The following is a 24,969-nucleotide window of genomic DNA, read 5'->3' as shown; positions in this document are numbered from 1 at the left end:
GCCAGTAGGGCCAGATCTAGGATCCAGAGTTCAGGAATCGTTTCGTTCCAGGGAAGTATTATGAAAGAGGTTAATCGTACTCTTTCTCAAACAGTAAAAATCAACGCTTAATTCGGTGGAGCGTTCGACTTAGACATTCTTCCACGATGACACTTCCATTTTAAAGAGAAAAACGAAAAAGCCTGGCTTGGGGTAGACTAAGGCCGAAGGCGCCTCTCGCCGGGTCTCAAGCGCGAGCAACCCCACCTCCCCTTTCCGCAGCCCAGCCGGGTGGCGCGCACTGCGGCTGCGCGGCCTTGGGCGCGCGACGGGGGCGGGGCGAAGAGCGCGTGAGCGAGGGCGGGAACGCGGAAGGGGCTGCGGCGCGGGGATGAGGCCCGGGCTGGGGGCGGGGCCGGCTGGGGTGCAAGGGGCGCGCGGCTGACAGGTGCGGGAAGGGGGCGGCGGCGCGGCGGCGCGAGGCCTCAGGGCAGGGGACGCGGCGGCGGCGGCAGCAATGCTGGAGACCCTGCGCGAGCGGCTGCTGAGCGTGCAGCAGGATTTCACCTCCGGGTGGGTATACGGTGGGGGACGAAGGGACCTGAGGGGGCCGGGTCGCCGACGGGGACGTCGCCTCCCTCTCCCCGCCGCCCGGCGGACCCTGGCCCAGTCCCGCCCCTCCTGTCTCCGCCCCGCGGAGGAAAGTAACGAACTTTCCGGCGGCGGTCCGGGGGCCGAAAGTAACTTGCGTCCCAGCAGGCGCGGTGTGGTTCGCGCCCGTAGGCCGGGAGGTTGTCGGGAGCGGAGCGCGCCGGGGTGCATCAGCCGGCCTAGGAGGGGAGCCACGTGAGCGGCGAGCGCGCCCCCTTCCGCCCCTGAGGGCGCGGCGACCCTGCGCCTCCTCTTCCGCCCCTTGGAGCTTTCCGACACCCCAGGAGCTGACTTCTTCGCCCCCGCCCCCCAACGCTCCTGGGGCTGAGCCCATCGCCCCTCCCGAGGCCAGAGGTGCGCCCAGTTCCGCATCCTTCCCTGGCCCTGACCGAGCCCCCCGCGTCCTGCCTCGGCGCTCACGCTGGGCTCGCTGGCGAACCCCTTGGCAAGGCTTGTCGCCTCTTCCGTTTTTGCTTTGTCTTCTGCCTCTGCCCTGAGCTTCACACTTCAGTGAAGAAACTTCTTGGGCAAAGAAAACGAGAGCTCTAGCAGTTCTCTGAAGACTTAGTGGGCGAGGAGCACAGGCCAGTGTGGTTCGCAAACTTTGCGGCACGTTAGAATCACCTGGGAGCCATTAGCAATCCTGAAGCCCAGGTAGCTCCCCGTACCAGTTAAGTGATGGAGCCAGGCCTTGGTAGTTGTAAAGATCACCAGGTGATTTCAGCGCGAAAGAATGCGTGGGAACCACAGGCACGGATTTTGTCTCTACTACTTAGCAAGTTACTCGACCTGTCTTGCCTGGGTTAACACAACTGTAAAAGGGTAATAATGAGAACTAATCTCATGGGTTATAGTAAGGATCAATGAGTTACTATATGGAATGCATGCAGTAATCACTATATAAGTCACTGTTATTACTCAGTGCCTAATTCATTTAACTTTTTCATTATTTTAGAAAAGGGGCCACATTTTTTTAAAAGGATCTCTGTCACCTTTAGCTTACAAATGCTGTGAACATGAGGACACCTCAACCATACTGTTTTAAATTTCTAACGGAAAAGATATTAGTTAAACTTATAACATATGGGACAAAAAATGTGTGCTGTTATTGTGTGCTGTTGAGTGGATTCTGACTCATAGCAACCCCATATGACAGATGAAAACTGCCCCATAGGGTTTCCTAGTCTGAAATCTTTATCCAGAGCATATTGCCAGGTCTTCTTTCCCTCCGAGTGACTGGTGGGTTCCAGCCACTGACCTTTCAGTTAGCAGCGGAGGGCTTAACCATGGCTCCATCAGGGCTCCAAAAATGTCTATACTGTTCACCTTTTGGGGGCTGAGTAGTACCAAACTGGCAAGTACTTGGTACTTACCAACATGGAAAGCATTTTTGATCATTTTAGTTTGATGTTCTTAATGTTGTAGATGCTCTAGGACTCACTCTTTGCTGGGTATGTTTGCATTTTTCTCCTGCATGTTTAGGAAAAAAACAACTCTTTTTCAGAGTGTAAATTAATATATTGAAAAAAAAAGTTTTGGGATGATGCTGGAATGGTCCACATGTAGCATGAGAATGGCCATAGATAAACGTGTCTGGATACACGCTGCTGTCATTGCTTCTAGGAATTCCTTGATGACATAACAGTCCATCCTCCTGGAAGTTACGCTAACTCTCCGGGTCATATGGTTGCCTCAGAGCCCATTTATACTCCTTACCTTTGCTTATGAAGGTAACTTACCTAGGAATATAGTCTCTGAGCTGACTGCCTAGGCCCAGGTCACTTCGGGAGATCTGGGAAACCCTAAGTTAAGGGCTTAGTTAGGGCGAGAGCTGAGAGTACCTGCTCAGGACCCTTTGAAACTGACTTCTGAAGATGCCATAAATGGGCCACTTTGGGGTTAGACATCCTGAGAGGGCTTCATTCCATTTAGGCCCCTTGTTGGCTTCCTCCTTGTATAGGCCACTGTTGCTGACAACTACTGGATGATTAGCGTATGCTATTTTTTTTTTTATTAGCTTGTTTCCTGGCAAAGAAATAACTCGTCTCCAAGGGATGTCTCTATACCAGCTGACTGGCAGCTCTAAACTCTGACGTTCATGTTTTTTTAGTCCTCAATTTCCTGCATGATTTTTACTGCAAAAAACCCCACTTAATCCAGTTTAGTGAACCCGGAGACCATCCTATTTTATGTGATTGCATGTTTTGGATTGCTGAGAAAAGCTGAAGTTAAACACAGCTCACATGTGTCTATTGCATGCTAACGGAAAGGCTCCGAGGGGTTCAAAAATGAGAGGTAACAGGGTACCTGCCTTCTAAAACTGTCAAATTGGACATGGGGTTCCCTAGAACACTTGGTGGCAGTGCCTGTAGAAGCCAGAGCTTTCTAATTGTTTCTAAAACGATTAGAAACTAAGTGTTGGGGTTGCCCCAGGGAATGGATAAAAAGCCTCCTGCTTTCCAGAACTACTTAGGTGCGGCCGTTTGGCTTCTGTAGTCACCCAGGGCGGCATCCTCAGCTTCCTACTCGCTTTCAATTCCTGAAAACTCATGTAACTGGAATTTAAATGTAGGCAGATTTACTTTTTTTTAAGTAAAATTTTTATCACTCTCACAAGCCAATGTCATGTTAACGATACAAGCATGTCTGCTGAGCATATTGAGCTTTTACATTCATTCAGACTTAGCAAAGCTGCGGTAGTGTGGAGATTGCTGGTGGTCCAGAGGGGACTCTAGGTTGTCCACAGACTGGTGGCCTTTTTCACAAATTTTTAAAGTAACAATTGAGTCAAAATTAAGAAAAGCCCAGGAATTCCATTGTTTTCTTTATGCCTTAAGTGGCTGGTTTAAAGAAAGGCAACAGGACTAAGGGGGTTGGTGCTGGGCCTTACTCAGAGATCCTCTCGCCTAAGTGAGGCCTCGACTACTAGCTGAAAGGTTGGAGGTTTGCACCCACCCAGTGACAGGCCTGGCCATCCATTTCAAAAGGTCAGAGCCTTGAAAACCCTATGGAGCAATTCTAACTGCACACATGGAGCCGCCATGAGTCACAATCGACTCAACAGTAACCACCAACTCAAAACCAGTGAGTCCTAATTTGATCTTAACTCGGAATTCTTGAAGCCTTTTGCAGGGTTCACACAGAACATCTTTTTTTTTTTTTAGAGATTGTCCTGAGTTCTGAGGAAGACTTTCAGACATGAAACACAGACTTCAAAGCCACTCTGGTCTTCAATTTTTTTTCCCTTGTAAGCGGTTATGAGTAAAGGCCTCAGGATTGAAGTATTCAGGCATGCAAAACCTTTCAGGGAGCTAAAAATGAGATTTACTGAAAGTTTGGACCGTGTCACAGTCTGGAGTTTGCTGTTTGTAATGCTCTGGGTTCCTGTGGTTAGGGATAGAAATCTGTTGTTATTTCTCATCGCAACCGACAGTGGATGTTTCCCCTTCAAAGCCAGCACTGCCACCCTGCTCTTCCCGTAGTATCCTCAGCGTGTCCTCTCCTCTCCTCTCCCCTCCCGTAGTATCAAAACCTGCTCAGAGGAGATGACCTAGTCTCATTTACAGTGTGGAAAATGCTGAGGCTTTGCCTGAGATCCAGGATTACTCACCCTTTTAATTAGCAAAAAAAACCCCAATGGCCTACTCAATTTAATAAATATTTACTGAGTTGCTAGTGTCAGACACTAGGTTAGGCACGAAATGCCCTTTATCATAGAGACTTTTTTTCGTTTAAAAAAAAAAAAGGTTTAGGAAGCCTGTATGCTCAGTTTTGCCTTGTTTTTATTAAGCAGTGCTTGTCCCTGGGTGGTGCAATTGGTTAAGCCTCAGACTACAAACCGAAAGGTTGTGCAGTTTGAACCCACCTCGGAAGAAAGACCTGGTGATCCGCTTCCAATCCGTCTTGAAAACCCTATGGAGCAGTTCTACTCTGATACACATGAGGTCACCATGAGTCAGAAATGACACCTTGACAACAGTTTCTTAATATAGATACTGGGCTAGGTCCTGGGGCTACAAAATTGAAACAGCTTCTGCCTTCTGGGTGTTCTAGACTAGGGGTGTTGTAAAGCAAAGCAGAAAGACCTGTGTGTTAAAGGTACAAGTGATGTGATCCGTGAGCCCAGGTGGGAGATCATTAATTGTGACACATTTACAGAAAGCTTCAAAGAGGAGGTGGCTTCTAACCCTGGGCCTTGAAGGATTAGACAAAGAGAAAGTATTGTGCAAGGGCATTTCAGAGATAGAAACAGTCATGTGAGATGAAGCCAGAAGGGAAGTTTAGTGCCTGTGAATAGAGGGTCCAGAATGCTTTGCCAAATTTATTTATCAAATATTTATTGTGGGCTTGTTTTACACCTCTTTTCGGTGCCAGGGAACAAACCAGACAGCAAGTAATATTCCCACTCTCCTGAGCTCCATTCTAGTGGCAGCAGGCAAAATATCTGGGAGGTCATAAGTTCTGTGGCTAAAAATAAAGTAAGTTGGGGGGAGGGGTGGGGTGACTGCTATTTTATATAGGGTGGCCCTGACTTCTTTTTAGGTTGACAGAATCTTTTGCAGGTCTTTGTTAATGGGAGAATTATGAGCCTACTTGTATTTCTGGAAAAAATAACTTGGGAGGCAGTGTGATGGAAGGATTAGAGATGGTAGACTATTAGGAGGCTATAAGTATGCCACGGCAGTGCTGGTAGAAATTCAAAGGAGGGAATGGAGGCAGCAGTCATTGATGGGATTTGGCAACCGTGGGATAACCCACCCAAACCGAACCCACTGACTCATAGCCACACTATAGGACAGAGTAGAACTGCCCCATAGAGTTTCCACAGCACACCTGGTGGATTCCAACTGCTGACCTTTCAGTTAGCAGCCGTCGCACTTAACCACTACGCCACCAGGGTTTCCAACAGTGGGATAAAAAAAAAAAAAACCAAAACAGTGGGATAGGGGAAGCAAAAAGGCTGAAAAATCAAGCAGGTTAAGTTTGGAATATCTTAGATAAATGCAGCCTTTCCAACAGAAGAGAATGTAAAAATAGCCTGGAGCAAAAAGGGGCAGTTCAGGTGAGTTTGTTTGGAGGTAGCAGCTTGATGTGATCCAAGAAGCAGCTGGAAACTTAAGAAGCACTCCTGAGAGAGGTCAGAACTGAAACACAGTGTATTTGGCGTTAATTAGAAGAGCTAGTCTAAATTGCTCTCTGCTTTCTTGAGTCAGGCAGCTTTTGTCTGAGTCTCTCAGGCTTCAGAGCTTAGAGAGTGTACGCACTTTTCAGTGTGGCTGACATTTTGTCACCTTTCCTGTCTCCTATTTTAAGAAAAGAAAAATTGAGAAACACTCGTGAAAGTGTAACAGATTAGATTTATATTAGTAAATAGAATTTAAAGTTAGGGTAATGGAGACATGATTTTTAAACCGGTTAGAACAGCATGAAACTGGTGACCCTTAATGACAAAATATGTGAATTGATACATTTTTGTGGTGGTTTGAAGCCATCATTCTCACCTTGCACAATGGCTGGTGAGGTAGATGAGTAGGAAAGTGAGGTACAAATAAATGAAGTGACATCAAGGCCACCTCATAAGGTTGTCAGCTAGAGAAAACAGGCCTTCATCCAATCTTTGTAGTTGTCCACAGGCCACTCTGTATCTGCTTTCTAAACTTTTTATCTAAGTTAATTTTGCTAATCACCTCCATTTCTTAGTAAGATGCCTCCATCTTAGTATTTTCTACAAAGCTTGGAGAAATAAATGTGCTGATGTCAAACTAAGGCAAGCCTTTGCCACAATCTAAAAATAAATTATTGAATCGTTGTGATGAATTTGAGGTTTAGTGCTTTGGACTCCGAAGTGTGTATTAGTCATCGATTATAAAAAATAATTCCGGTGGCTCACGGAAGTCTGAATCTTAGTGTACTCACACAGCAGCTGTATGTCTTCTGGCGGTGTAGAAATGAGGGTGGGAACCCTTTTACAGGAACTGGTGCATTGGAGAACCTCTGTTGTACTTCACCGTGGCCCAATCAGGACATAGTCTCTTAACTTTGATTGAGGGTGAAAATTGTTATACCTTTCATTTGAATTAGCTTTGTGGCTTAAAGAATGCTGCTAAAGCCATATTTGTAATTTTATTTAATTCTTGTGGCGAATCTTTGAGTACACAAATGTTATTTTGCATTCAAGAAAACTGAGGTATTCCATCTAGATCAGTATTCCTCCCCCCCACCCCCGTGTGTCCTGATATTTTGGGACATTCAATAAACTTTGTTAGTGGGTTATTTCCGGCAAAGGATCAGTGTGAGAAACTTAAGCGGAGTTATCCCAAAAGAAATAGAACCAATAGAATATATATATAAATATATCCATTGCTGTAGGTTCTGACTCAGAGCAACCCTGTAGAACAGAGTAGAACTGCCCCATTGGGTTTCCGAGGGCTGTAATCTTTACGGAAGCAGATTGCCACATCTTTCTCCTGCGGAGCCACTGGTGGTTTTGAACCGCTGACCTTTTGGTTAACAATCAAATGCTTTAACCACTGCACCACCAGGGCTCCTTATATCTATCTATAGATATTACATATCTCCATATAGATGGAGAGAGAGGGGGAGAGAGACAGAGACCTATGTATCTGCATATATATGTAGGGAGAGAGATTGGTTAGCTAGTTGATTTTGAGAATTGGCTCACACAGTTATGGGGGCTGGTAAGTCTGAAATCGGAGGGCAGGTCAACAGGCTGGAGTTGATGCTGCAGTCTTGAGGCAGAGTTTCTTCTCTGGGAAACCTTTCAGCTTTAGCTTAAGGCCTTCAACTGATTCAACAAGGCCCACTACATTGTCCTTTATGTAAAGTCAGCTGATTTCAGATGCTAACCACATCTGCAAAATACCTTCACAGCAACACCTAGATTAGTGTTTGATGAAGTAAATGGGTACTGTAGCCTAGCCAGGAGTCCCTGGGCGGTGCAAACTGTTAACTCATTTGGTTGCTAACTGGGAGATTGGTGGTTCAAGTTTACCCAGAGGCACCTCAAAAGAAAGGCCTGGCAACCTACATCCAAAAAATCAGCCATTGAAAACCCCAGTGGAGCACAGTTCTACTCTGGCACACATGGGGTCACCATGTGTCAGAATAGACTCGACAACAACTGGTTTTTTGATAGTCTAGCCAAGTTGACATATAAAACTATTAGTTACTTTCAATTGAATTCTGGGTTTTGAGGACATATTTCAGAAATAACTCTTTTATTCATTTATTTTGCTTGTTGTCTATATCTGACTTTGTATTTTTTCTTAATATCTTTTTCTCTACCGAATTTTCTTTATTATATCCAACTTTTCGTAGTTACTTTATCTCCATCACCTTCTGTTCTGAAGTTTGGCAGATTGAAGATTTATATGGAGAAGGTGTGGTGAGAGCAAAAGAATATCTAAAAAGACTGTTTTTGTTTAAAAAAATATTTTTTATTGTGCTTTAGACGAATCTTTACAGAACAAATTAGTTTCTAATTCAACAGTTTATACACAAATTCTTTTGTGACGTTGGTTGCAATTCCCGTGAGGTGTGAATACTCTACGCTTCCACACCCCAGTTCCCTGTTTCTATCCATCCATTTTTCCTGTCCCTTCCTGCCTTCTTATCATTGCTTTTGGGCAGGTGTTTCCCTTTTGGTTTTGACTGAACTAAGAAACACATTCCTCACTTGTATTATTGTTTGTTTTATAGATCTGTTTAATCTTTGGCTGAAGGTTGAACTTTGAGAGTGGCTTTAAGTTCTTACTTGAAAGAGTGTATGGGGGCCCATAGTCTTGGGGGTTGTTCCAGTTTCTGTCAGACCAGTAAGTCTGGTTTTTTTTTTATTTTTTATTTTTTTGGTAAATTTGAATCTTGTTCTACATTTTTGTCCTGCTCTGTCCAGGACCCTCTATTGTGATCCGTGTTGTGATCCCTCTCAGAGCAATTGGTAGTGGGGCACCATCTAGTTCTTCTGGGCTCAGGCTGGTAGAAAGAGGCTGTGGTTCATGTGGTCCATTAGTCCTTTGGACTGTTATTTCCTTTGTGTCTTTGGTTTTCTTCATTCTCCTTTGCTATGGTTGGGATGGGATCAGTAGATATATCTTAGATGGCCAGTGGCAGGCTTTTAAGACTTCAGATGTTACTAACCAAAGTTGGATGTAGAACATTTTCTTTACAAACTTTGTTATGCCAGTTGACCTAGATGACCCCTGTGACCATGGTCCCCAGGCCTCAGCCTCAGTTGTGTAATCTCAGGGTGTTTGGATGTGTCTGTGAAGTGCCTATGACTTTGCCTTGGTCAAGTTGTGCTGACTTCTCCTGTGTTGTGTACTCTTTCCCTTCACCAAAGTTAACACTTACCTACTATCTAGTTAGTGATTTCCCCTCCCCTCCCTCGTAACCCATCAAAGATTCTTTCTTTCTGTGTGTTAACCTTTTCTTGAATTTTTAAAATCGTGGTTGTCTTAGGCTGAGTTCTCTAGAGAAGCAAAACCAGTAAAGTGTGTGTGTGTATTACACATATATCGAGAGAGATTTATATAAGGAAATGGCTCATGTGGTTTTAGAGGCTGTATGTCTCAAGTCCATGAGGTAGGAAAGAGGATTCTCCTGATTCATGTAGCTGCAGGGGCTGGTGAACCCAAGATCGGCAGGCCAGAGAGCAGTGTGGTTGCAGGCTGTGAAGATCAGTGAATCTCAATATCAGCAGGCAAGATCGCCAGTAAGCTGCTAGCCCAAGTCTGAAGAACTGGAGGCCAGATGAACTGGAGCCAGCTGCAGGATCTGGAACAAGCAAAAGCCCTGACAGGGCGAGCAGGAAGGAAGTAGGCAGAGGAGGGTGGGGAGAGGGAGGCCGCGGGGGAGAGGGAGGCCGCGGGAGCAGTGAGCTGCCACTGGCTCTGCCCCCTCCCCCCGTAGGGGGGCATTTAGCAGATTCCATCATGCGAATGACCACCTATCAGATTTCAACAGGGAAGTGATCACAACATTATACAACTGCCAAAACACTGATAATCATGGCCCAACCGACTTGACACACGATCTTAGTCATCACAGTGGTCTCATACAATAGTTGTCCTTTTGTGATTGACTTTTTTTACTCAGCATAATGCCTTCCAGATTCATCCATGTTGCGAGATATTTTTCAGATTCATTCATTCTTTATCGTTGGGTAGTATTCCATTGTGTCGTATGTATCACAATTTGTTTATCCATTCATCTGTTGACGAGCACTTAGGTTATTTCCTTTTTTTTTTGCTATTGTGAGTGATGTTGCAATGAACATGGATGTGCATGTCTATTTGTGTAATGGCTCTTATTTCTTTATGTTATAGCCTTAGAAGTGGAATCACTGGATTGCGTGGTATTTCTGTTTCTAGCTTTTCAAGGATGCGCCAGATTGTTTTTCATAGTGGTTGGGCAATTTGCATTCCCAGTGCATAAGAGTTCAGTCTCCATGTAACCTCTCTAACACTTGTTATTTTTTTTTTTTGATTCAGTGATATTGGGGTAGGATGGTATCTCAGTATAGTTTTGATTTGCATTTCTCTGATGGCTAATGATTATGAGCATTTCTGCACGTGTCTGTCAGCCACCGGGATGCCTTCTTTGGTGAAGCGTCTTTTCATGTCCTTTGCCCATTCTTAATTGGATTATTTGTCTTTTTGTTGTTGAGGTGTTGAGGTATCTTGTAGATTTTAGAGTTTAGGCCTTTGTTGGGTATGTCATAGCCAAAAATTTTTTCCTGTTCTGTAGGTTCTCTTTTTACTCTTTTGGTGAAGTCTTTTGATGAACATAACTGTCTAATTTTTAGGAGCTGCCAGTTATCTAGTTTATCTTCTGGTGCTTGTGCATTGTTAGTTATGGTTTGCATCCTATTTATGCCATATATTAGGGTCCCTAGCATTGTCCCTTTTTTTTTTTTCTTCCATAATCTTTACAGTTTTAGATTTTATATTTAGGTCTTGATAACATTTTGAATTAGTTTTTGTGTATGGTGTGAGGTATGGGTCCTGTTTCATTTTTTTACGGCTGGTTATCCAGTTGTTTAAAAAGTTTTTTTTTTTTTTTTTTATGAAGGTTCAAACATACACAAAAATAGAACAACACAATGGACCCTATAATGGATTGAATTGTGTCCCCAAGCATTTGGGTCAACTTGTTAGGCCATGTGTGGTTGTCCTCCATTTTGTGATTTTCCTGTGTGTTACAAATTGTAATCTCTGCCCCTGGTTAAAAAGGATTAGGGTGGGATGTGACACTCTTGTTCAGGTCGCATCCCTGATCCAGTGTAAAGGGAGTTTCCCTGGGGTGTGGCCTGTACTACCTTTTTTCTTACAAGAGATAAAAGGAAAGGGAAGCAAGCAGAGAGTTGGGGACCTTATACCACCAAGAAAGCAGCACCAGGAGCGGAGTTCGTCCTTTGGACCTGGGTCCCCTGCGCCTGAGAAGCTCTTCAACCAGGAGAAGATTGATGACAAGGAGCCTTCCTCCATAGCCAACAGAGAAAGCCGTCCCCTAGAGCTGATACCCTGAATTTGGACTTGTAACCTCTTTGTTAAAGCCATCTCCTTGTGGTATTTGCTATGGCAGCACTAGATGACTAAGACAGACCCTCATATATCCACTACTCAGATTAAACAATTGTCAGATATTGCCACATTTGCTTTGTCTCTCCTTTTATTTATAAAGACCAGACTTGCCATTATTTCTCTCATAATGTCAATTTGAATCTCTGAAAAGATACAGACATTGTATAATGCAATGACAATATCATATCTAACAAAATTAGCAATAATTCCTTGATATTACCAATTACCCAGTCCATAATCCAATTTCCCTGGTTATTAGGAATGCCTTTTTATAGTTGATTTGTTCAAATCAGGGCCAAATAAGTTCTACACGTTACATTTAGTCAAAGACCAATTTTTAAAACAGATAGTTGTTAAGGAGACACATGGGGAAACTCGTCCAACAATTTTATTTTCAGCTTTGTATAACATTCCTTTCCCTTTTATTCAAAACTAATTTTCTTTTCCTTTTTTGGAAGGGGGTGGGAGATGGGGGGAGAACCACAAACTTCATATGTTATAATTGAGAAATTAAAAGTTTATTATAGAAATAAACATCCGAAATTCTAACCTAGAGATTTGCTAGATCGTATAATTAGAGTGGTTTAGAGAGGATCTTAGGCGCCATGGTGGCACAGTGGTTAAGTGCTTAGCTGCTAACCAAAAGGTCAGTGGTTTGAACCCACCAGCTGCACCATGGGAGAAAGATGTGCTAGTCTGCTTCCGAAAAGATTACAGCCTAGGAAATTCCCTGGCGCAGTTCTGTTCTGCCTTTTAGGGTTGCTATGAGTTGGAATTGACTGGGGGCTTAGAGGGGATCTTAGCAATTCCCTTTCTATATCGTTGTGACACCTAACCTCATGAAATTGTCCCGAATCACTAAAAATAATAGTAGAATCATTTCGAGTATGATACTCTGCTGTGTATGGTTATTCTAGGATAAACCTACCTGGAATGTCACAATTAAGTTCCTTGCTCCAATTTTGGAGTGGAGGTGATAGGGCATGGTTATCAAAATACATTTCTCTAGCTTTTGCTTAACCTTGGTTAAACCAAATTTACTAGTCTCCAAGATAAGTTTGGAAATTTATACTGTTTATGTGGGACAGGTTAAACTTTTTAATAAAATTTTCTAGATTCGTTTGAAGAGATGTGTACAAACTAGTTTTGTATTAAAGGGATTGTTGAGTCTTTTGAACACTGTAGAGAAATTAACATCGGTGAATTTACCTTTTTTTCTTTGTGCTTTAAGTGAAAGTTTACAGTTCAGGTTAGTTTCTCATACAAAGATTTTTACACACATTGTTACGTGACCCTAGTTGCTTTCCCTGTAATGTCACAGCACACGCCTCCTTTGCACCCCAGATTTCCCGTGTCCATTCAACCAGCTCTTGTCCCTTTTTACCTTCTCATTTCGCCTCTGGACGGGAGCTGCCCATTTAGTCTCATGTATCCACTTGAGCTAAGAAACACTCTCTTCATGAATATCATTTAATGTCTTATAGTCTAGTCAGTTCTTTGTCTAAAGAGTTGGCTTTGGGAATGGTTTCGGTTCTGGGCCAACAGAGTCCGGGGGCCATGTCTTCCAGGGTCCCGCCAGTCTCAGGCTCACCATAAAGTCTGGTATTTTACTAGAATTTGAGTTCTGCACCCCACTTTTCTCCTGCTCCATCAGGGACTCTCTGTTGTGTTCTCTGTCAGGGTGGTCGCTGGGCACCATCTAGTTCTGGTGTCAAGCTGATAGAGTCTCTGGTTTATGTGGCCCTTTCTGTCTTGAGCTCATATTTTCCTTGTGTCTTTGGTGTTCTTCATTCTCCTTTGTTCAGGTGGGTTAGGACGAGTTGATATATCTTAGATGGCTGCTTGCTAGCTTTTAAAACCCCAGTTGCCACTCACCAAAGTGGGTTGCAGAACACTTTCTTAATGAACTTTGTTATGCCAGTTGACCTAGATGTTCCCCAGACCCCCGCCCCTGCTACTCTGTCCCTCAAAGTATTTGGTTGTATTTAGGAAACTTCGTAGCTTTTGGTTTAGTCCAGTTGTGCTGACTTCCCCTGTATTGTGTGTTGTCTTTCCCTTCACCTAAGATAATTCTTGTCTATTATTCTTGTATTCTAGTTAGTGAATTCCTCTCTCCCTCCCTCCCCACCCTCATTACCGTCAAAGAATGTTTTCTTTTGTATTTAAACCTTTTCTTGAGTTCTTATAAAAAAAAAAAAATTTTTTTATAATAGTGGTCTCATACAATATTTGTTCTTTTTCAACTGAATAATTTCACTGAGCATAATGTCTTACAGATTCATCCATGTTATGAGATGTTTCGCAGATTCATCATTGTTCTTTATCATTGCATAGTATTCCATTGTGTGAATATACCATAATTTATCCATTCTCAGTTGATGGGCGCCGAGATTGTTTCCATCTTTTTGCTACTGTGGACAGTGCTACAGTGAACATGGGTGTGCATATATCTATTCGTGTAACGGCTCTTATTTCTCTAGGATATATTCCAAGGAGTGGGATTGCTGAATGGTATGGTACTTCTATTTCTGGCTTTCTAAGGAAGTGCCAAATCAATTTCCAAAGTGGTCGTACCATTTTACGTTCCCATCAGCAGTGTAAAGTGTTCATCTCTCCACAACCTCTCCAACATTTATTATTTTGTGCTTTTTGGATTAATGCTAGCTTTGTTGGGGGTGAGGTGATATCTCATTGTAGTTTTGATTTGCATTTCTCTAATGACTAATGATCTTGAGCATATCCTCATGTATCTGGTAGCTGCCTGAATGTCGTCTTTGGTGAACTGCCTGTTCATATCCTTTGCCCACTTTTTAATTGGCTTATTTGTCTTTTTGTTGTTGAGATTTTGCAGTATCTTATAGATTTTAGAGATTAGACAATGATCAGATTTGTCATAGCCAAAATTTTTTTCCCAGTCTGTAGGTTGTCTTTTTACTCTTTTGGTGAAGTCTTTTGATGAGCATTAAGTGTTTGATTTTTAGGAACCCCAGTCATCTAGTTCCTCTATTGGTGTTTTTGTTTTTTTCCCCCTATTGGTGTTTGTGCATTGTTAGTAAAGTTTTATATTCTATTTATGCCATGTATTAGGGTTCCTAGCATTGGTCCTATTTTCTCTTCCATGATCTTTATTGTTTTAGATTTTATATCTAGGTCTTGGATCGATTTCGAGTTAGTTTTTGTGCATGGTGTGAAGTATGGGTCTTGTTTCATTTTTCTGCAGATGGATATCCAGTTATGCCAGTACCATTTGTTAAAGAGACTGTCTTTTCCCCCATTTAATGGACTTTGGGCCTTTGTCAAATATCAGCTGCTTATAGGTGGATGAATTTACATCTGGATTCTGAATTCTGTTCCATTGGTCTATGTATGTGTTGTTGTACCAGTACCAGGCTGTTTTGACTACTGTGGCAGTATAATAGGTTCTAAAATCAGGTAGTGTGAGACCTCCCACTTTGTTCTTCTTTTTCAGTAATGCTTTGCTTTCCATATGAAGCCTCTTCCCTTTCCCTATGAAGTTGGTGAGTTGTTTCTCCATCTCATTAAAAGATGCCGTTGGAATTTGGATCGGGATTTCATTGTATCTGTAGATAGCTTTGGGTAGAATAGACATTTTCACAGTGTTGAGCCTTCCTATCCATGAGCATGGTATGTCTTTCCACTTATGTAGGTCTCTTTTGGTTTCTTGCAATCATGTCTTGTAGTTTTCTTTGTATAAGTGTTTTATGTTTCTGGTTAGATTTATTCCTAAGTAGTTTATCTTCTTGGGGGCGATTGTAAATGGTATTCATTCGGTGATTTCCTCTTTGAAGTTCTCTTTGTTGGTGTAGAGGAATCCAACTTACTTTTGTATGTTTGTCTTGTATCCTGATACTCTACTGAATAATTAGTTTCAGTAGTTTTCTTGAGGATTCTTTAGGTTTTTCTGTGTATAAGATCATGTCATATGCAAATAGAAATACTTTTACTTCTTCCTTACCAATTTGGATGCCCCTTATTTCTTTTTCTAGCCTAGTTGCTCTGGCTAGGACCTCCAGCACAATGTTGAATAAAAGTGGTGATAAAGGGCATCCTTGTCTGGTTCCTGATCTCAAGGGGAATGCTTTCAGACTCTCCATTAGGATGATTTGGGCTGTTGGCTCTGTATAAGTGCCCTTTATTATGTTGAGGAATTTGCCTTTTATTCCTATTTTCCTGAGAGCTTTAATCATGAATGGGTGGTGGGCTTTGTCAAATGCCTTTTCCCCGCAAATTGATAAGATCCTGTGGTTCTTGGCTTTTCTTTTATTTATGTGATTGATTACATTGATTGTTTTTCTAGTGTTGAACCATCCCTGCATACCTGGTATGCATCTCACTAGGTCGTGGTGAATTATTTTTTTGATATGTTGTTGAATTCTATTGACTAGAACTTTGTTGAGGATTTTTGTGTCTATGTTCATGAGGGATATAAAAATAAAAATATAAAAATGAGGGATATAGGTCTGTAATTTTCTTTTTTGTGGTGTCTTTACCTGGTTTTGGTATCAGGGATATGCTGGGTTCATAGAAGGAGTTTGGGGGTATTCCATCCTTTTCTAGGCTCTGAAATACCTTTTGTAGTAGTGGTGTTAACTCTTCTCTGAAAGCTTCGTAGAATTCTCCAGTGAAACCGTTAGGGCCAGGGCTTTTTTTTGTTGTTGTCGTTGGGAGTTTTTAAATTACCTTTTCAATCGCTTCTTTTGTTATGGGTTTGTTTAGTTGTTCTACCTCTGTTTGTGTTAGTTTAGGTAGGTAGTATGTTTCTAGAAATTTGTCCATTTCTTCTAGGTTTTCAAATTTGTTAGAGTATAATTTTTCATAGTATTCTGTTATGATTCTTTTAATTTCAGTTGGATCTATTGTGATATCACCTATCTCATTTTTTATTCGGGTTGTTTGTTTCCTTTCCTGTTTTCTTTTGTGAGTTTGGCCTGTGGTTTATTGATTTTGTTGATCTTTTCAAAGAACCAGCTTTTGGTCTTGTTAACTCTTTCATTGTTTTTCTATTCTTTATTTCATTTAATTCTGCACTAATTTTTATTATTTGCTTTCTTCTGGTACCTGAGGGCCTTTTTTTAATATATATATAATTTTTATTGTGCTTTAAGTGAAAGTTTACAAATCAAGTCAGTCTCTGACATATAAACTTCCATACACCTTACTACATACTCCCATTTACTCTCCCCCTAATGAGTCAGCCTGCTCCCTCCTTCCAGTCTCTCCTTTTGTGACCATTTTGCCAGTTTCTAACCCCCTCTACCCTCCCATCTCCCCTCCAGACAGGAGATGCCAACATAGTCTCAAGTGTCCACCTGATGCAAGTAACTCATGCCTCATCAGCATCTCTCTTCAACCCATTGTCCAGTCCAATCCATGTCTGACGAGTTGACTTTGAACAATGGTATCTGTCCTGGGCCAACAGAACGTTTGGGGACCATGACTGCTGGGGTCCTTTTAGTCTCAGTCAGACCATTAAGTCTGGCCTTTTTATGAGAATTTGGGGTGTGCATCCCACTGTTCTCTTGTTCCCTCAGGGGTTCTCTGTTGTGTTCCCTGTCAGGGCAGTTAATCAGTAGTGGCCGGGCACCATCTAGTTCTTCTGGTCTCAGGATGATGTAGCCTCTAGTTTATGTAGTTCTATCTGTTTCTTGGGCTCATAATTACCTTGTGAGCTTGGTGTTCTTCATTCTTCTTTGATCCAGGTGGGTTGAGACTCATTGATGCATTATAGATGGCCACTTGCTAGCGTTTAAGACCCCAGACGCCACACTTCAAAGTGGGATGCAGAATGCTTTCTTAATAGATTTTATTTTGCCAGTTGACTTAGATGTCCCTGAAGCCATAGTCCCCAAACCCCTGCCCCTACTTTGCTGACCTTCGAAGCGTTCAGTTTATTCAGGAAACTTCTTTGCTTTTGGTTTAGTCCAGTTGTCCTGACCTCCCCTTTATTGAGTGTTGTCCTTCCCTTCACCTTAAGTAGTTCTTACCTACTATTTAATCAGTGAATAACCGTCTCCCCCCTCTCCTTTTGTAACCACAAAAGAATGTGTTCTCAGTTTAAACTATTTCTCAAGATCTTAAATAGTGGTCTTATACAATATTTATCCTTTTGCAACTGACTAATTTCACTCAGCATCATGTCTTCCAGGTTCTTCCACGTTATGAAATGTTTCAGCGATTCGTCACTTTTTTATCGATGCGTAGTATTCCATTGTGTGAATATACCGTAATTTGTTTATCCTTTCGTCTGTTGATGGATACCTTTGTTGCTTCCATCTTTTTGCTGTTGTAAACAGTGCTGCAGTAAAAATGGGTGTGCATATATCTGTTCGTGTAAAGGCTCTTATTTCTCTAGGATATATTCTGAGGTGTGGGATTGCTGGGTCATATGGTAGTCCTATTTCTAGCTTTTTAAGGAAATGCCAAGTCGATTTCCAAAGTGGTTATACCATTTGACATTCCCACCAGCAGCGTATAAGCATTCCAATCCCTCCACAGTGTGTCCAGTATTTATTATTTTGTGTTTTTTGGATTAATGCCAGCCTTGTTGGAGTGAGATGGAATCTCATTGTAGTTTTAATTTGAATTTCTCTAATGGCTAATGATCGAGAGTATTTCCTCATGTATCTGTTAGCCGCCTGAATGTCTTCTTTAGTGAAGTGCCTGTTCATATCCTTTGTGCAAGGGCTTCTTTTGCTGCTCTCTATTTGTTTGAGTTGTAGGGTTAATATTTTGATTTTGGCGCTCTCTCCTTTTTGTAGGTGTGCATTTATTGCTATAAATTGACCTCTGAGCACTGCTTTTGCTGTGTTCCAAAGGTTCTGATAGGGTGTGTTTTCATTCTCCTTTAATTCTGTGAATTTCTTTATTCTGTCCTTAATTTATTGTATAACCCAGTAGTTTTTGAGCAAGGTGTTGTTCAGTTTCCATGTGTTTGATTTTTTTCTTGCTTTTTCTGTTACTGATTTCTGCATTTATGGCTTTATGGTCAGAAAAGATGCTTTGTAATAATTTCGATGCTTTGGATTCTGTTAAGGCTTGCTTAATGGCCTAATATGTGGTCTGTTCTGGAGAGTGTTCCGTGTGCATTGGAAAAGAAAGTATACTTGGCTGCTGTTGGGTGGAGTGTTTTGTATGTGTCTGTGGGATCAAGTTGGTTGATTGTGGCCTTTAGACCTTCTGTGTCTTTATTGAACTTCTTTCCAGATGTTCTGTCCTTCACTGAAAGTGGTATGTTGAAGTCGTCTGCTAGTATTGTGGAGCTGTCTGTCTCTCTTTTCAATGCTGTTAAGAGATTGTTTTTATGTATTTTGGAGTCCTGTCATTGGGTTTGTAAATATTTATTAAGGCTATGCCCTCCTGGCATATTGATCCTTTAAATCATTATGTAGTGTCCTTCTTTATGTTTTGTGATGGATTTTGCTTTGAAGTATATTTTGTCAGAGATTAATATTGAAATAACTGCTCTTTTTTGATTGTTGTTTGCTTGATATATTTTTTCCATCCTTTTTAGTGTATTTACATTCAGCATAATTATTGATAGGTATGAGTTTAGTGCTGTCATTTTGATGTTTTTTTGTGTGTGTTGTTGACAGTGTCTTTGTTCCAGTTAAATTTCTGTGCTGAGTCGTCTTCCTTTATGTATTTTCTTTTCATTGTTGCTGATTTTGTATTTGCTGAGTCTTCAAGTTTTTCTTGTTTTTTATTTTGATGTGTAGGACTGTTAGTTTCTTTTGTGGTTATGCCATATTTTTACCCCTGTTTGTCTAAGCTTAAACCAATCTTTTATTTCTTTATATAGCCTTGACTTCCTCTCCATATGAAAGATCTGTGACTACATTTTTTAGTCCTCCTTCTTTGTTTTAATGTTGTCACCTTTTACATATTGATGCCTCTGTTTCCTTATTTTAAGTGTTTTAGCTTTGATTTATTTTTGTGACTTCCCTATATGGGTTGGTATCTGGTTGCTCTGTGCTCTGTTCTAGTCTTGGGTTGTTATCTGATGGAACTGATTTTCTAACCGAGGACTCCCTTTAGTATTTCTTGTAATTTTGGTTTGATTTTTGCAAATTCCCTGAACTTCTGCTTATCTGGAAATGTCCTAATTTCGCCTTCATATTTGAGAGACAGTTTTGCTGGATATATAATTCTTGACTGGCAGTTTTTTTCCTTCGAGGCTTTATGTATGTCATTCCATTGCCTTCTTGTCTACATGGCTTCTGCTGAGTAGTCGGAACTTAGTATTGTTGACTGTCCTTTGTAGATGACTTTTTTTTTTTTAATAACTTCTATTAAGCTTCAAGTGAACATTTACAAATCCAATCAGTCTGTCACATATAAGTTTACATACATCTCACTCCCTACTCCCACTTGCTCTCCCCCTCTTGAGTCAGCCCTTTCAGTCTCTCCTTTCTTGACAATTTTGCCGGCTTCCCTCTCTCTCTATCCTCCCATCCCCCCTCCAGACAAGAGTTGCCAACACAATCTCGAGTGTCCACCTGATATCATTAGCTCACTCTTCATCAGCGTCTCTCTCCCACCTGCTAACCAGTCCCTTTAATTTCTGATGAGTTGTCTTCGGGGATGGTTCCTGTCCTGTGTCAACTGAAGGTCTGGGGAGCATGGCTGCCGGGATTCCTCCAGTCTCAGTCAGACCATTAAGTTTGGTCTTTTTATGAGAATTTGGGGTCTGTATCCCACTGATCTCCTGCTCCCTCAGGGGTCCTCTCCTGTGCTCCCTGTCAGGGCAGTCATCGATTGTGGCCGGGCACCAACTAGTTCTTCTGGTCTCAGGATGATGTAGGTCTCTGGTTCATGTGGCCCTTTCTGTCTCTTGGGCTCTTAGTTGTCGTGTGGCCTTGGTGTTCTTCCTTTTCCTTTGCTCCAGGTGGGTTGAGACCAATTGCTGCATCTTAGATGGCCGCTTGTTAGCATTTAAGACCCCAGACTCCACATTTCAGAGTGGGATGCCGAATGATTTCATAATAGAATTATTTTGCCAATTGACTTAGAAGTCCCTGCAAACCATGTTCCCCAGACCCCCGCACTTGCTCCGCTGACCTTTGAAGCATTCATTTTATCCCAGAAACTTCTTTGCTTTTGGTCCAGTCCAATTGAGCTGACCTTCCATGTATTGAGTGTTGTCTTTCCCTTCACCTAAAGCAGTTCTTATCTACTGATTAATCAATAAAAAACCCTCTCCCACCCTCCCTCCCTCCCCCCCTCGTAACCACAAAAGTATGTGTTCTTCTCAGGTCTACTATTTCTCACGATCTTATAATAGTGGTCTTATACAATATTTGTCCTTTTGCCTCTGACTAATTTCGCTCAGCATAATGCCTTCCAGGTTCCTCCATGTTATGAAATGTTTCAGAGATTCGTCACTGTTCTTTATGGATGCGTAGTATTCCATTGTGTGAATATACCACAATTTATTTACCCATTCATCCGTAGATGGACACCTTGGTTGCTTCCAGCTTTTTGCTATTGTAAACAGAGCTGCAATAAACATGGGTGTGCATATATCTGTTTGTATGAAGGCTCTTGTATCTCTAGGGTATATTCCTAGGAGTGGGATTTCTGGGTTGTATGGTAGTTCTATTTCTAACTGTTTAAGATAACGCCAGATAGATTTCCAAAGTGGTTGTACCATTTTACATTCCCACCAGCAGTGTATGAGAGTTCCAATCTCTCCGCAGCCTCTCCAACATTTATTATTTTGTGTTTTTTGGATTAATGCCAGCCTTGCTGGTGTGAGATGGAATCTCATCGTAGTTTTAATTTGCATTTCTCTAATGGCTAATGATCGAGAGCATTTTCTCATGTATCTGTTGGCTGCCTGAATATCTTCTTTAGTGAAATGTGTGTTCATATCCTTTGCCCACTTCTTGATTGGGTTGTTTGTCTTTTTGTGGTTGAGTTTTGACAGAATCATGTAGATTTTAGAGATCAGGTGCTGGTCGGAGATGTCATAGCTGAAAATTCTTTCCCAGTCTGTAGGTGGTCTTTTTACTCTTTTGGAGAAGTCTTTAGATGAGCATAGGTGTTTGATTTTTAGGAGCTCCCAGTTATCTGGTTTCTCTTCATCATTTTTGGTAATGTTTTGTATTCTGTTTATACCTTGTATTAGGGCTCCTAGGGTTGTCCCAATTTTTTCTTCCATGATCTTTATCGTTTTAGTGTTTATGTTTAGGTCTTTGATCCACTTGGAGTTAGTTTTTGTGCATGGTGTGAGGTATGGGTCCTGTTTCATTTTTTTGCAAATGGATATCCAGTTATGCCAGCACCATTTGTTAAAAAGGCTATCTTTTCCCCAGTTAATTGACACTGGTCCTTTGTCAAATATCAGCTGCTCATACGTGGATGAATCTATGTCTGGGTTCTCAATTCTGTTCCATTGGTCTATGTGTCTGTTGTTGTACCAATACCAGGCTGTTTTGACTACTGTGGCTGTATAGTAGGTTCTGAAGTCAGGTAAGGTGAGGCCTCCCACTTTCTTCTTCTTTTTCAGTAGTGCTTTGCTTATCCGGGGCTTCTTTCCCTTCCATGTGAAATTGGTGATTTGTTTCTCTATCCCCTTAAAATATGACATTGGAATTTGGATCGGAAGTGCGTTAAATGTATAGATGGCTTTTGGTAGAATAGACATTTTTACTATGTTAAGTCTTCCTATCCATGAGCAGGGTATGTTTTTCCACTTAAGTATGTCCTTTTGAATTTCTTGTAGTAGAGCTTTGTAGTTTTCTTTGTATAGGTCTTTTACATCCTTGGTAAGATTTATTCCTAAGTATCTTATCTTCTTGGGGGCTACTGTGAATGGTATTGATTTGGTTATTTCCTCTTCGGTGTTCTTTTTGTTGATGTAGAGGAATCCAAGTGATTTTTGTATGTTTATTTTATAACCTGAGACTCTGCCAAACTCTTCTATTAGTTTCAGTAGTTTTCTGGAGGATTCCTTAGGGTTTTCTGTGTATATAATCATGTCATCTGCAAATAGTGATAACTTTACTTCTTCCTTGCCAATCCAGATACCTTTTATTTCTTTGTCTAGCCTAATTGCCCTGGCTAGGACTTCTAGCACAATGTTGAATAAGAGCAGTGATAAAGGGCATCCTTGTCTGGTTCCCGTTCTCAAGGGAAATGCTTTCAGGTTCTCTCCATTTAGAGTGATATTGGCTGTTGGCTTTGCATAGATGCCCTTTATTATGTTGAGGAATTTTCCTTCAATTCCTATTTTGGTAAGAGTTTTTATCATGAATGGGTGTTGGACTTTGTCAAATGCCTTTTCTGCATCAATTGATAAGATCATGTGGTTTTTGTCTTTTGTTTTATTTATGTGATGGATTACATTAATGGTTTTTCTGATATTAAACCAGCCTTGCATACCTGGTATAAATCCCACTTGATCAGGGTGAATGATTTTTTTGATGTGTTGTTGGATTCTATTGGCTAGAATTTTGTTGAGGATTTTTGCATCAATGTTCATGAGGGATATAGGTCTATAATTTTCTTTTTTTGTAATGTCTTTACCTGGTTTTGGTATCAGGGAGATGGTGGCTTCATTGAATGAGTTGGGTAGTATTCCATCATTTTCTATGCTTTGGAATACCTTTAGTAGTAGTGGTGTTAACTCTTCTCTGAAAGTTTGGTAGAACTCTGCAGTGAAGCCGTCCGGGCCAGGGCTTTTTTTTGTTGGGAGTTTTTTGATTACCGTTTCAATCTCTTTTTTTGTTATGGGTCTATATAGTTGTTCTACTTCTGAATGTGTTAGTTTAGGTAGGTAGTGTTTTTCCAGGAATTCATCCATTTCTTCTAGGTTTGCAAATTTGTTAGAGTACAATTTTTCATAATAATCTGAAATGATTCTTTTAATTTCACTTGGTTCAGTTGTGATGTGGTCCTTCTCATTTCTTATTCGGGTTATTTGTTTCCTTTCCTGTATTTCTTTCGTCAGTCTAGCCAATGGTTTATCAATTTTGTTAATTTTTTCAAAGAACCAGCTTTTGGCTTTGTTAATTCTTTCAATTGTTTTTCTGTTCTCTAATTCATTTAGTTCAGCTCTAATTTTTATTATTTGTTTTCTTCTGGTGCCTGATGGATTCTTTTGTTGCTCACTTTCTATTTGTTCAAGTTGTAGGGACAGTTCTCTGCTTTTGGCTCTTTCTTCTTTTTGTATGTGTGCATTTATTGATATAAATTGGCCTCTGAGCACTACTTTTGCTGTGTCCCAGAGGATTGATAGGAAGTATTTTCATTCTCGTTGCTTTCTATGAATTTCCTTATTCCCTCCTTGATGTCTTCTATAACCCAGTCTTTTTTCAGGAGGGTATTGTTCATTTTCCAAGTATTTGATTTCTTTTCCCTCGTTTTTCTGTTATTGATCTCTAGTTTTATTGCCTTGTGGTCTGAGAAGATGCTTTGTAATATTTCGATGTTTTGGACTCTGCAAAGGTTTGTTTTATGACCTAATATGTGGTCTATTCTAGAGAATGTTCCATGTGCGCTAGAAAAAAAAGTATATTTTGCAGCAGTTGGGTGGAGAGTTCTGTATAAGTCAATGAGGTCAAGTTGGTTGAGTGTTGTAATTAGATCTTCCGTGTCTCTATTGAGCTTCTTACTGGATGTCGTGTCCTTCTCCGAAAGTGGTGTGTTGAAGTCTCCTACTATAATTGTGGAGGTATCTATCTCGCTTTTCAATTCTGTTAAAATTTGATTTATGTATCTTGCAGCCCTGTCATTGGGTGCATAAATATTTAATATGGTTATGTCTTCCTGATCAATTGTCCCTTTTATCATTATATAGTGTCCTTCTTTATCCTTTGTGGTGGATTTAAGTCTAAAGTCTATTTTGTCAGAAATTAATATTGCTAATCCTCTTCTTTTTTGCTTATTGTTTGCTTGATATACTTTTTTCCATCCTTTGAGTTTTAGTTTGTTTGTGTCTCTAAGTCTAAGGTGTGTCTCTTGTAGGCAGCATATAGACGGATCGTGTTTCTTTATCCAGTCTGTGACTCTCTGTCTCTTTATTGGTGCATTTAGTCCATTTACATTCAGGGTAATTATAGATAAATAAGTTTTTAGTGCTGTCATTTTGATGCCTTTTTATGTGTGTTGTTGACAATTTCATTTTTCCATATACTTTTTTGTGCTGAGGCGTTTTTCTTAGTAAATTGTGAGATCCTCATTTTCATAGTGCTTGACTTTATGTTAGTTGAGTCGTTACGTTTTTCTTGGTTTTTATCTTGAGTTATAGAGTTGTTATACCTTTTTGTGGTTACCTTATTATTTACCCCTATTTTTCTAAGTAAAAACCTAACTTGTATTGTTCTATATTGCCTTGTGTCACTCTCCATATGGCAGTTCAATGCCTCCTGTATTTAGTCCCTCTTTTTGATTATTGTGATCTTTTACCTATTGACTTCCATGATTCCCTGTTATGTGTATTTTTTTTTTTAATTAATCTTAATTTGTTTGTTTTTGTGATTTCCCTATTTGAGTTGATATCAGGACGTTCTGTTTTGTGACCTTGTGTTGTGCTGATATCTGATATTATTGGTTCTCTGACCAAACAATATCCTTTAGTATTTCTTGTAGCTTTGGTTTGGTTTTTGCAAATTCTCTAAACTTGTGTTTGTCTGTAAATACCTTAATTTCGCCTTCATATTTCAGAGAGAGTTTTGCTGGATATATGATCCTTGGCTGGCAGTTTTTCTCCTTCAGT

General features: G+C 40.9%; 1 protein-coding gene across 1 annotated transcript in view; it reads left to right on the top strand.

The window, feature by feature from the left end:
- Window positions 1-410: 410 nt before the first annotated feature.
- DTNBP1 (dystrobrevin binding protein 1) overlaps window positions 411-24,969 on the top strand; it is a 183,982-nt gene continuing 159,423 nt past the window's right edge. The window contains exon 1 of the mRNA XM_049884328.1: window positions 411-552. Within this exon, the coding sequence (XP_049740285.1) occupies window positions 497-552 (56 nt within the window). The 5' untranslated portion in view covers window positions 411-496. The remainder of the gene's footprint in view (window positions 553-24,969) is intronic.

This window comes from Elephas maximus, chromosome 1 (assembly GCF_024166365.1).
Source record: "Elephas maximus indicus isolate mEleMax1 chromosome 1, mEleMax1 primary haplotype, whole genome shotgun sequence".
NCBI classification, from domain to species: Eukaryota; Metazoa; Chordata; class Mammalia; order Proboscidea; family Elephantidae; genus Elephas; species Elephas maximus.
This window is presented reverse-complemented; position numbering and strand designations above follow the sequence as displayed.